This window comes from Camelus dromedarius, chromosome X (genome assembly GCF_036321535.1).
Source record: "Camelus dromedarius isolate mCamDro1 chromosome X, mCamDro1.pat, whole genome shotgun sequence".
Classification (NCBI taxonomy): Eukaryota; Metazoa; Chordata; class Mammalia; order Artiodactyla; family Camelidae; genus Camelus; species Camelus dromedarius.
In genome coordinates, this window is record NC_087472.1 from 713,731 (window position 1) to 726,850 (window position 13,120).

Consider the following 13,120-nt stretch of genomic DNA (forward strand, 5'->3'; position numbering starts at 1 on the left):
ACACACGGGAGCAAAGGTGAAGGGGAGCACCCCACCACAGGCACACGATTCACGTCCCACTCAGACTTACTGGTGGCAGAGCAGGGGAAACTTACAGTCAGGTTCCTGAGCAACAGCAGCAGTGATGAGCCTCTCCTCACTGCGTCCAGAGACTCCCCCAGAAACTGCTCATATTCCATTTTTGGCACCAAAAACTAGAAGCAACCCTACACCTTTCTCTCACCCAGCCCCTTCTTTCCTGTCACTCAGCTGGCCAGCACAAGTTTGACCCAGATGTGTCTGCAGACACTCGAAGGGCCGTGGACTCCAGGCACCTCCGCCCAGGCCCACTCTCCCACACTCAGCGCCAGCCTGCCGTCCGCTACTCTGGAGGTCCCTGAGCTCGATCCCCTCTTTGCTATATCTAGTCAGCGTGTTGAATGAGGATCCCAGAGCACTCGAGCCCATGCCAGCATCAGGCCCAAAGGTGAATGCTGCAAGACAGAATCAAAAGTAACCAAAGGAAAAACATCAAATCTAAACAGGACATAGAGTCCCCTGCATTTTTAATCAAAACATTTTTGTTCTACTAGGTTTGAGATAATCAGAAAATCCAACAGGAATACTTTAAAAACTTCATAAGTAAACTTTAATAAGTAAAAATTCCAACCTTCTCCCAGCAAGGAGTGATTGCCTCTTGAAAGTAAATGAGGGTTAGAAGGAAGAGAAGAGAGGAATGGTTTTTTGGCTTCTGTCACAAACATAAGTAGCCTGATGGAGTTAGGTGCAGGGGTTGGTACACACAAGCCTTGAAGAAGCGCACAAAAGACTGCAATAGCCAGAGACAGCAAAGAGCTTACAAGACAGACACCATGAGTCCTCAGCCAGGCCGGCATCTGGAAGGGAAATGCGGATTGACAAAACGTGACTCAGAGACTAGAATAGGCCACTGTCCTCACAGGACACTGGGAAAAAAAGTTTATCCCTTCGATGGCAACACAGTTCAGTTTATTTTTACTTGCTCTAGACCATCTCATTGAGCAGACTTTTAAAAAACTTTTTAAGCGAGGGAAGGGGGGAAGCCAACTAGGAGAGGAGTCCGGTGTCAGAATGGCCACCAGGAAACAGCTGCGGACAGTCACTGGCACTGCTCGGTCTGCAGGGTAGGCCGCTCAACTCTCCCAAGCAGAGAAGTGGGTGGTGGCAGATCGGCCTCCTGCACCCCTATCCTTAAAACAGGACAAGGTGGACAACCACACCAGGTAACATCACCAAGGTCTCAGTAGGAGCTGAAACGTGCCGGAACTCTCCCCCCCCCTTTTCCAGGACCTAAGTTCCATTCCCTCAATTAATTTCTCCTCCCAGCTGGACACAGTGCTTAAAGTGGTCTCCACTACTCGGAAACCATTTCCACTTTTATTTTCTTCTTCTTTTTCTTCTTTTTGGTGGTGTCACTGTCCTGAGAGAAAGGAAGAAAGCATCCGTTAACCGCTGCCACTCTCCGAGAAGGAAATCAGGGAAGTCCACACCGTCAGGTAAGCCTCCTGAGGCTCTCCAAGGGTATCCTGGGTTACACGAATTTTGAACTTAACACAGTCCTGAGGTTTTCAGTGACACCCCAGTGGTCTATTTTCAGAAACAGGAGTATTCAGATTCTGAAGTCACATATCGTCCCCACCCACCGACCACAGAATTCTGTGAGCAGTTACTATAAAGAGCTAGGGAGCCTCTGAATAACCAAGGCGGCACCACCGGGGATTGTCCTCCCCTCCGAGGACCGGGTGAGCCCCAGTATCCCCAGACGCAGCCATACACACCCCATCGCCTGGCTGGCCCGCGCTCTCCGGGGCCACTTTGGCCTTCTTGTCCTTCTTCTTCTTCTTCTCCTTCTTGACCAGCTGTGGAGCCACTGGAGAGGTATCGTCACTTTCACTCTCTCGCTTCCGCTAAGGTGGAGACAGTTGATCAAATGTTAAGTCTTAGGCAAGAAAGGATGAGAAAGGTTAGCTTCAGTAAGAGGTGGGGAGCCAGCAGCAAAGATCCCAATTGGATGCAACCAGACAAGGCCCTGTTTACCAAGGGTTCAAGCACAGCCCTGTCACCGAAGGCCAGCAAGCGCGGGCTCGGCAGGGGCAGCACAGCAGCGGGGCGTCCTCCACCAGCCCAGCCTCGCTGGCACAGAAGGCTGGACCACACGCCCCCAGGGGTGCACCCACTAGTCCTCAAAGGCAGCAGGCCAGCCAGGAATTCACATCTGACTGGCCCAGGAGCCGCTCCTCTCAGGACACACAAGGTCTGAGGCAGAATGTCCGGCTGCCCGCACAGTCACCAAGATGAGCTGAACAGAACCACGTCTCTGAGAGGACAGCCCAGACCAACCACGGCGTGCTGCTCACCTTCGAGGCTTTCACCGCTTCATCAGCCACCTGCGGGGCCTTCGCTGCTTTGGCCACCACCTCTCTCTTCACAGAATCGCTGAAAGAGGAGACAGAGCAATAGCCGAGGTCCACCAAATGGCTCCACTGGCGCTATCTGGCACGTCTAAAGCCACCATCAACGCGCTGACACTGGACAGAAGAACTCACCAGTCACTGTTGCAGACTGACTCCCTCTAGAGTCCCACGAGCCAGACTAGAAAGGGGTAACTGTCTGCGACGCAGTCGCACCCCCACCGGCAGTCCAGGCAAACACCTGCTGCTGCTGCTCTACACCCGCCAGGGCCTCTCGAGCCACCACATCTACCCCTCGGGCTCCTGAACCTGCCATCCTCAGCTGGGGTCAACATACCGCCTCCGCCCTCACCTGTAGTCTACATACTCCTGTGTCCAGGCGGCCGGTGTGCTATCCGTGGGCTTGCCATGCTTGTCCAGAAGGCCCTGCTTGATCATCAGCCTCTTCTGACTGGCCTGTTGAAAGTCAGGGTTTCCACATTACCAGTGTCAACACACAGGGCAGGTCCTGACTGCACACACGGCTCCTGACTTCGCAGAGCACTCAGAACTCACCCCCTCCAACAGGAGCGACCGTGGGACTTATCAAAGGTCGCAGAGCTTATTAATATTAGTGAGGGCCTCTGCAGGGTCATACTGTGGCACCCCACCCCACCCCACTCTGACCACAGGGCCTTTGCACATGCTATTCCAGCTGCCTGGGACTCTTCCCTCCCCTCTTCTCATCAACATTCACATTCTGTACTTCACACTTTAAGTGAAGATCCCTTACCACAACTCTGACCAGGCCAAAGCCCTCACTGTGCACTCTTTAAGATGCTAGGCACCTCCCTGTACCCCATGATTAAGCCCTCAACTGTGCTGAAATGCACCACTCCATTAGGTAATTTGAGTGATGCCCATCTGCCTCCTGCCATAGACTGAAATCTCTAAGGTCTGACACAAGCCCGTTTCTATCTACCATCAACTCCCCAGAGCCCAGCACAAGGCCAAGGATGTGGCAGTGAAGACACACCAAGAGTGAGCATTTGACAAGGCAAAACAAAGTAGCACAGCAGGGCACAGGCCCAGTCCCACTTACTTTTGGACCTAAGCCCCACTTCCGAGGGTAAGTGTCTCTCTCCATGATCACTCTCTTGATCTTGGCCACTATACCGTGGTCACAGGTGGAAATCACTGCCGTGGTCATTAATGCAACAGCTGCAAGCGTTGTAAAGAGAGAAAATGATTTGAAGGGAAAATACTTGATAACTAATGAGACTGAATTCCACTGTCTTATGTAAGGGCTTAATTTCCAAAATATAGAAATAGCTCATACAGCTCAAAAACAAAACCCAATCAAAAAATGGGCAGAAGAGCTGAACAGACATTTCTCCACAGACATACAGACAGCCAACAGGCACATGAATGACGCTCAACATCACTAATTATTGAAAAAGTGCAAATCAAAACAAGGTCCTACTCTATGTATATATAATGTATAACTGAATCACTTTGCTGTACACAGAAACTAACATGACATTGTATATCAAGTATATGTCAATTAAAAAAAAATTTAAAACTCTAAGCTCTAAGCTCTAATGTTTGGAGATTTCCTTTGCTGAGGACTGTATATGGAGAAAATCCACCATTAGGGGAAGAAAGCCTGCAAAATCATGTTAATTTATCAAGTTAAAAAAAAAAATACTGGTACGCATCACCCTAACAAAAAGCACTGGTTTCTGGGCCCTCAGACATGCAGTCCCCCTTCACTGATGGTTTACTCCTCACTGGAGAGCCAAACTGCTGAAACCCTCCTCCTTGCCTGTGCCCTCTGCTATGACCACCCCCAGACGACCAGCGGTGGTGATTAGATCAACCCACCCAAGGGGCCAGGCCTTGGGGACCTCCTCTTAGTGAGCCCTCTTACCCATGCAAATTGCTTCCCCTTTGGTGGTGATGACCACAATCTCTTGATTGACTTCAATGCCATCCTCATATCGGAGAACACCCGGAAGCATGATCTTCGCCCCATAGCAGATTGCATTCACCTGCAGGGATGCAGCCTGTGAGCCTCCTCGCTGCCCAGGTCGCTGCCCTCCATCCCACACCCACACCAGGACAGAGGAGAACAAGGGGGAGGGGGCCTGCAAGCACCCCCCTCCCTGACCTGTGATACAGGACTCACAGCTTCCATGGCCACTGGCCACAATCCAGTTTATGTAAGGCCTCACAGAAACATGCTGCCTCAGAAATGTAAGAAAGGGCTTTAAATGGCTACTCCTATGTCCATGGGACTTAAAGGTGCTTTTATTTTAAACCAAAATCCAGCCTTAGTTTTCTTTAATTGCTCTTCCCTATTCCTCATCATTAAGGGAAAAATTCTGACATAGCTGGGAGATCTGTTAGATTTATTAGTTGTAACAGGCTCCCAAAGTAACTCACAAACAAGACTGCCAAGGCCTGCAGAAGCAATCACACAAGTTTTGGCGCATAATTTCTAGAACAGGTACAAGTTAAGGCCAAGTCGCTTAAGTTCAGCAGCACTGAATGCATCCAGTCTGCCTTGCGCCATCCTCACTCACTCATCGTATTCCACCCTCCCTTGAAAACTGCAGACTGACCACAGCACAATGGTAGATCATTTATGTTGTTCTGTTTATGTAATTAAGTTTTTTCAATCTTTATAGGGGCATGTTTTAGTATACCTCTTTTTGTCTTTTATTACAAACTACAACATCTATACAGTTTAACTCACCAGACACCTATTAATTTGAAATCTGAATATGGATAATCAGCAAGCTCAAATTATTAAATATATACAGAAATTTGAATTTTTTAAAGTTAGAGAAAAATTGTACTGCTAGGTAATACTGAACAATAAATGATTATGCACTTGGCCATAAAGACAACCTTACTTATAAAAGGCCACATTCCCTGATCATAATATCATTAGAAATAAAAGAGCGATTTACACAATTCTGGACTACTTGGAAAGTACAAAACTCATCCTTGTATCGCTACTAAAGAGGAAACCCAAACCACATAACTGCATATTTACTTTTATCATTAAGAGGATTAGTCTCTATAAAATTATTCAGTAAATTAAATACACTAAGAAAAAAGGCTCAATAAGTTCAGTGGTGTTTAGGTTTTACAGCCTCAAAGTAGCATTTATTTAAACAAAATAAAGCTTTTATTGAGATTCCTAAAGGAAAAGAAAAAAACCCGATCTCTGAAACTTTCTAGTCTTTTTATCCCCATCAGAACGACATCTATAGCAGTAATTTCGGTAAATCAAGGGTTCTGAGGCACATACGGAACTACCAGTTCACAGGAGGGCAACTGTTTTGTACCACTGCCAGTCTATTTCTTGAACTAAGTTACTTACCTTGGGAGAATCTTAAAGTAAATGTTTAATTATCTTGCTTTATTGAAATGGAATTAGACCTAGCATTAAACTTTATTATATTTCGTCTTGATTTAATAAAGTTAATCATAAACACTTCCATTAACAAAAAAATTTAAAAAAGAAGAATCCAGTGTCCAATCTACGAGACTGAAAAAAAAAAAAAAAACCCCAAAGGAAAATAATAATTACAAGTTCAAAAAGCCGTATTTCACCTCTTTAAAGAGAATGAAGTTTTCAGAACAGGCACCACATCTCATTTTTGAAGTCACATGTTGTCTAACCATAGACTCAAACCCCGGAACTTACGGCGCTGTCCTTCATAACTAGTCGTTTATGAGATGTCAGCAGTTTTTCCAATGGGTACACAACTCGTCGCAGGTAGCTCTCATCCTTGTGGTTGTCATACAGCCACTGGGCATCAAGCACGTCATGCATCGTCACCATGTGGTCCTGAAAAGCAGCCATGTATGAAAATTACTGAAGTGTCACTGTATGTCCAATAGCCAAATGGACCTCAAGCTTCCAAATGCTGATTTAGTATTTGTCTTGTCTGCTAGTCCAAGCTCATCAATCTTCAGTGTCTAGATTCACCCCTACTCTGGATATCTTAAACTGCTGCCACATTAAATCTAAGCAGGCATCTCTGTAGGCTAGGAGGTAAATGAACACAGTAATGCTTTGCACTCAATCATCAACCGTAGCCTGTTTCAATGTCCCAAAGTTTAATTAACAGAACAGGGAAGCTGCCCTGAACTGAACTCAACACTTTGGAAATTGCCTTTTCTAGGATGTGAAGCAGGAAGAGTTCAACCAAGGGCTGGAAAATACAAGTACCAGCTCTCAAACTTCTAGCCCCACAATGATGTACCTTTTCACTCATGACTCCAGAACGAACCCTCCGAAGTTCCTGCATCTGGCCGCCAACTCCCAGTAACAACCCAAGGTGCACACACAACGTCCGAATGTAAGTGCCGGCCTCACAACTCACCCAGAAGATTCCTAAGACACATACGCAAAAGTAGCACATATTTTCCTAAGTAAATATGTCACTGGTTGAGAAGCCCAGTTATTCTCCATTTGCACCAGTGAAACCAGAGACAAGACACAGGCCATGATTACAGCATATACTAAGGCATCTCCTTTTAACAGAATACAGTTGTCAAGAATGCACTCCTGCCCACGTGTGCTCTATGTCAATTCAGTTCCTCCCAGGACCAGTGACCCACCTAATCTCCTTTCAGGGTCATACTCAATCATTTTGCTCTCGTAGATAGTCCGCACTCGTAGTTGCCTCTTGACTGCAGCAATAAGTGGGGGGCGCTGGAATAAGGCACCTGTCAGGGTTTCTAGGCCCTGAGAATAAGCACAAACCAAAGCACTCTCACTACATGGGCTCTCACGTAAGATCAAGAGGGCGCGTGCAGGGAGTTTAAGGACACAACTGAAACACAAAAGGTCTCTTCCAATCACTTAGGATCTAAAAGGCCCTTTCAATTGTTGATTCTTCAACTACAGAGACCCTTTCCTCAGAAGGGACGTGATCGGAAGTGCCTCTGCCACCTGCAGTCACCCGTCCAGGCTGGCTAGAGCAGCCCATTGAAAAGGACACACAAGAGGCCATCCAGGAAAGCCGACCTGTCTCCAAATACCTAGGGACTTCCCTCCAGACTTACCCTAGAAAGTTGCGTCCCCCCTTCAATAGCATTGTGCAGCCGGACAATTCCCACATACTCTTTGCCTGTAAAGTGACAAGAGTAGTACAGGTGTGGCCACTGAGTTTTCTGTATTTTTTAACTGCTCTTATCACTCCCATTTTGAGCAGCCAGAAAAAGCAGGCAGTATGACCTCCTGTTTCTCTAAAATGTACATTAAGACAGATTTCATGGTGCAGATGTGGGAAAGGAATGAAGATAACTCTCTCACCGAGAGTTCAACTTCCATCATGCGGACAGGACAGTTGGGGTGCGCTACAGGGTCTGCCTGGAAATAACCTTGCAAGATCAAGCAGAATCTTCCCAGATGAGATGAGAGGGACAGGAACTTTGGGCAGAAGCAGAATGGATGTGGAAGAGCCTGGAGCGGTAAGCCTAGAGCGGGACTCAGTGCTAGAAATATGACTAGTACCTAGAACCCCAAGAAAGGCAGACCCACCAGGACCTGGCAGAAGACAGAAGGCACGCAGAAACCAAGAGTATCACTGCTTATGGGCTTTTAACTAACACAGAAATCATTTCCAAGAGCCCAAATAAATGCAGAAGGGAAAGGAAATGCAGAAAGCCTTCCAATCTCAAAGCAGCCACCTTTCCCCTCCCTCTTCCACATACCTGCACTCTGCTGTGATTTCACCAAGCGAGTGGCTCGTTCAATGCACACTATTAAACAACCAGTCACCTTGGGATCCAAGGTACCACTGTGGCCTGTCTTCTCTACCCGAAGAATTCGTCGGATCCAGGCTACCACCTCATGGGAAGAGGGGTTGGAGGGCTTGTCAAGATTAATAAAACCCGTCCTAGACATGGGAAAGAAATTACTGTGTCATCAGTTCTGGTCCTCTACTGAATACTAAACCTTAAGAGTGAAAAACAGCAAAAAGACTTCACCATGGGTACAGGTTATATGATATTCAGGGCAATGCTATTCTAAGATGCCACCACCTCCTTGAATAAACTGATCTCAAAGGGCCACTTTGTAAAGAGACGTTTGAACAGTGCTTCCTCCCAAAATACATACCTGATATAGTCTCCAATCTCCCTTTTCAGAGGATTTGATCCACAAGGAAGAGGCGTATAATGTGTTGTCCTTACATTTAGCTTATCGAAATTCTAGAAAGCAATGATACAACACAAAATAAACAAATCACTACCACTACCAACCATGATATGGTTACACTTGGGGTTCTTTTCTTAACTTGGATTTTGCTTCTATATGTTCAGTATCTGCTGTGACAGACTGTCAAGCCTCTTTACTGGGAATGCTACTCATATGAGTAAGAACCAATCTGATCACTCCTCTAGAAAGAGACTTTTGGGGTACTACAGAACAGAGTGGGCTTCACTGTGTGGGCTTAAGAATAAAACCTGTGCTAGTCTTCTCTCCAGGAACAAAAGGAACTAAACTGAGGAGGACCGGCCACCAGCTGGTTCCTACCCTAGTGCGCTCATCTCGCCCCTCTCACGCCTGCTCCTTTTCACTATCCTTTCCAAAGCTCAGCCACCAGTCAGAAAGTTCCCTTCAACTGAAGCCCATCTTCCCTATCACCCAGTTTCGCTTCATCTTGGTACTTAACACAACCAGCAACTTTTTAGAAACTGTCTGTATTTCCTGACCCTAGATTTGAAGTTCCATAACAGCAGGAACATTGCCTACCCAGTTCACTAGCAGATGAAAAGACAAGCAGATGCTACCTAATTGGCAGACATGTCTGGCCAAGCTGAAATTCAACTGGATTGAATTTTACAAGCAAATCTCATTTCATCTCATATATATTGGTTTGTTCAAACACTGCCAAGGGGTCTTTCAGTAACTTCCCTCCTAATCTCATAGCTGGTGCCCACTATGTCACTCGTGAAACTTCTCATTCAGTTCGTTACTGAACTATCCCATTTAAAGGCCAACACAATACTCAGTAACTTCTAGAGAACTACATGCCAGACACTGTGGCCAAACACATTTCATAGATCACGACCTGCAGCTCCCAGGTTGCTTTCACTAAGAAAATACTATTTGCCAACAGCCTCAGAGAGATTAAATAGCGGACCTAAGGTCACATACTAGTCTGGCTTCAAAGTGTACGCTCTCAAGCAGGTCCCACTCCACAAACTGGTACAGGTCTGTATGGTGAAGCTAACTACAGAAACTGAATATTGTTTATAAATTTTGATAAGTTTGAGGTTGCTACGACATTTTAATTGTATTCTACAACAGTGTTGGCTGTGTTGGAAATAAAGAACCCCCCCAAAACCTGGTTTTTCATGTCAGACACCTTGAGGAACACTGCTTTAGTTATCATTTAGCATTCCCTAAGTCCTAAGGATGTGCTCTTAACCAACTGCCTATCTAATATTCAGAAATAATGTAAAAGCCAGGCACTGACCTGATGCATAGTTTTAAACACAAACCTTTAGTAGCAGAGGCCACTGAGATGTGTCCAACTGAGCAACTTTGGATTCAGGTTTGATAAGAAATTCTTCAGCATGTTGTATTTCCTGGCACACAACAGAAACACATGCTATTAGACCTCCCACCTGACTGCGAACAATTCCATTACTACCATAGACGTCTATGCCTTTTAAATAAAAAAGGAAGTCTTTGCCTTTTTACCAAGAGAAAAAAAAGAAATGAGTAACTCAGAAGGGTAAGTGAAGTTAGTTTCTACAAGACCACTCAATTCCAGCCCGCTGCTTAAAAACTTTTAAAAACAGTTATTTTCTGTAGTCATCTAATTAACTTTTTTTTCCCCCTCAAAGCAAAGTAAAATATATTCCTACTCACTGCTACATCTTCTTCCGGCAATGATTTCCGCTCTTTTTTCTTCTTATGTTTCTTCGGCAAGATAAATACTTGAAAAAAAAACACACACACACACACACACAGAAGTTGGGGAGTTTTTCCGGAAATACAGGCAATAAAGTTTACAGTAGAGAATAAAATTGGGGCAAGTAGAAAATGGATGTTTGGTCTAAGAATATGGGGAAAAGTAGGTGTGTTAAAGGCAAGTGCGTGGGCTGCACGGCTGGGTAGCCGACAGCAAGCAGTCGCACGTGTCAGCGGCTTCCATTCCGGTTCACCACGTGGCCGTGGCGGGGCTTAAACATGCCGAAGTGCTCGGCCGGCAGACCGGTAAGTTCCGTAAGTGACCCCGAGGGCTTGTGGCCCCTAAACTTTCTTTCGACTTAAGACCGTGCAGGTGCCGGCACCCGAGCACTGGGCCCTGGGCCCCTTTCCTTCCCCGCGCGTTCCTATCACCTTTTCTTCCCTTCACCGCGCGGCGCCGCCCGCGGCGTCCGAGCTGGCGGCAGCAGACGCCTTCCGACGGCGACCCGGGCCCTAAGGGGACTGTACCGTCGCGGGAGACCCGGGGCTCGCGACGTCACGTCACTGCGGGGGCCTCTGGTTCTTCTGCCCACACCCATGGGGCCAAGGCCAAGCGACAAGGTCGGCAGGAGGCCCGGAGGCTGCAGCTCGGGCCGCGACGTTGTCCCCCCAACCCCCCGGCTCTCCGAGCGGGCGGAGCTGGTTTCAGCCCAGAGCACTCAACCCGGCCACCCGCCAGGGAACGACTCTTACCTTCCTCATCCGCCATGTTGCCCAGCGGAGCGTGCAAACCGCGTGGGCCACCGCCGAAGGAACGACGGTAGACTCCCGCCGCCGTCAGGCCTTGCCGCTAGGGCCCGCCCACCTGCGCGCCGCCCCGTACGTGTCGCGCCGTGGGGCGGGGACAGGCTGGCGGGGCAGAGCCCGCAGCGCGCGCGGGACGCCGGCACCATTTCATTGGCGGGCTGGCGCCGTTGGTGGCGCGTCTGCGCATGCGCCTTGAGCCTCGCCCCGCCCTCATTGGCTCGGTCTGAGGGCGCCTGCGCAGCCCGCCTCCGCCGCCCGTAACCTGTGGGCGTGACAACAGTTCCCGTCTCTTCGCTGGGTTTAACCCCGGCGTGGGTACCTCGTAAGCCCGCTGAGCGCTCCTTACTTTTGCTCACCAACCGTTTAAGGTTGGTGTTGGATCAGTCCTATTGGAAAAATGACGTTTTACCCACAGAGAGCTTGAAAGTCCTTTGCTATTTTTTAAAAATTCACATCCAGCTAGAACCGCACTGGCCAATAGGAATAGAGTGCGAGCCACTTGTGGCGTTTTAAATTCCAGCAGCCACTTGGACAAACGTGAAACTGATTCTAATACCAAACTTTAACCCAGCCATCATTTCAACATATAAGCAATACACATCATTATAAATGAGATGATTTTTTTTTTTTCTGTGCCAAGTCGTTCCGGTGTGTTTTTCACTTGCAGCACATCTCGATTTGAACTCCACAGCGCGGCTCCATGTAAATTGCTCAACAGTCACGACTCGCTACTGGCGAGATAATCAAAGTCCTCAGCATCTACCAATCCATGAGTAGTTCATTACTTCCCCCATTCTCTTATAATGCTTAATTGGTACATATTTGGATAATTCCAGTTGTCATGAATCGTTATCTTATGGACTTTACCTTTCTCCAACGCTCATCTGATCTGTTAGCAAAGCCTGTCACCTTTACCCTCAAGAGATCCAGAATCTGATGGTTTTTCACCACTCTCACTGCTCTTACTGTAGTTCACTCCACCATTATCCCTCTCCTAGATTTCTCCAGTCACCTCCTGCAGTTCCCCCTACTTCTGCTTTTTCCAACTATACTGTCTTCTCAACACAGCAGCTGGAAAGAGCCAAAAACTGTAAATCTGGCCATGTCCTTCCTCTGCTCAAAGCCTTTTAGTGGCTTCCCACCTGTAGTGGAATTACGAACAGTGATCCCCGTAATACATGTCATAACCGCTGGACCCTATGAATATGCACGTATTTTTTAAAAGGGTCTTTGTAGATGTAATAAAGTTAACAATCTAGACACGAGATCATCCTGGATTACTCAGGTGGGCCCCAAATCCAATGATAAGTGTCCTTAGAAGAGGAGGAAGAGGGCACAGAAAGAAGAGGAAAAGACCACTTAAAGACAGAGGCAGTGATCTGACTGATTTTAGCCTTTCAGCCTCTAGAACTGTGAGAGAATTAACTGTTGTTAAAAGCCACCCCGTTTGGAGTAAATACGAAAGTGCAATCTCCTTTCATTCACCCCTCTCCTGCCTCAGCCCTCATGGCCGTTGAAGACTACTCCACAGGCACACTCCCTCCTCTTGAGGCTTTTGCACCTTCTGTTCCCTCTGCCTTAAACGTGCCTTGTTCACTGTCTGTCTCTTCACAGGAATGTTAGCCTTATGAAGCCAGTAAAGTTTTTTAAATGAATCTGTGTCTCCTGAACCCAGAAACCCCTCAGACCCTCCTTTACCAGCAGAAGCAGTTCCTCCTCCCCATCTGCTGATGCTGACTCTGCCTTTCTTGGAGATTTTGTAATGACATCACCTGGTCAGTTACCAAGCAAGGAGAGGCCAATTCTCCTTATGACCTACTCCTCCCATCCTGCATTGTCTCCAGTCCCAGGACTGGGGGAGGTGGATGCTGGAATGGCATTGCCATGTGCATCCCACTGGCTCGCCCCATAACTACATGTCCTGAGAGGACTAAAAGGACATTCCTTTCACCAAAATGTG

General features: G+C 47.3%; 1 protein-coding gene and 2 non-coding genes across 3 annotated transcripts; all 3 read right to left on the minus strand.

The window, feature by feature from the left end:
* Nucleotides 1–605: 605 nt before the first annotated feature.
* On the minus strand, nucleotides 606–11,232 carry DKC1 (dyskerin pseudouridine synthase 1). Its single transcript, XM_031445429.2, has 15 exons — nucleotides 11,107–11,232; nucleotides 10,312–10,379; nucleotides 9,939–10,025; nucleotides 8,551–8,642; nucleotides 8,145–8,329; nucleotides 7,494–7,558; nucleotides 7,047–7,173; nucleotides 6,689–6,819; nucleotides 6,127–6,270; nucleotides 4,339–4,459; nucleotides 3,511–3,629; nucleotides 2,782–2,885; nucleotides 2,376–2,454; nucleotides 1,797–1,925; nucleotides 606–1,438 (listed from the first exon to the last, which is right to left on the minus strand). The coding sequence occupies exons 1-15, from the start codon at nucleotides 11,120–11,122 to the stop codon at nucleotides 1,373–1,375; spliced, it is 1,533 nt and encodes a 510-aa protein (XP_031301289.1). The 5' UTR covers nucleotides 11,123–11,232; the 3' UTR covers nucleotides 606–1,372.
* LOC116151093 (small nucleolar RNA SNORA56) lies at nucleotides 2,506–2,634 on the minus strand. Its single transcript, XR_004134877.1, has one exon. It is a non-coding gene; the product is annotated as a small nucleolar RNA SNORA56 (small nucleolar RNA).
* Nucleotides 6,462–6,593, minus strand: LOC116151089 (small nucleolar RNA SNORA36 family). Its single transcript, XR_004134873.1, has one exon. It is a non-coding gene; the product is annotated as a small nucleolar RNA SNORA36 family (small nucleolar RNA).
* Nucleotides 11,233–13,120: the final 1,888 nt, after the last annotated feature.

Coding starts and splice junctions, on each gene's coding strand:
- DKC1 (XM_031445429.2), bottom strand. Junction 7,559..8,144: donor GAAATCACAGCAGAGTGCAG/GTATGTGGAAGA, acceptor GTCACTTTACAG/GCAAAGAGTATGTGGGAATT. Junction 1,439..1,796: donor CGGGCCAGCCAGGCGATGGG/GTGTGTATGGCT, acceptor CCTTTCTCTCAG/GACAGTGACACCACCAAAAA.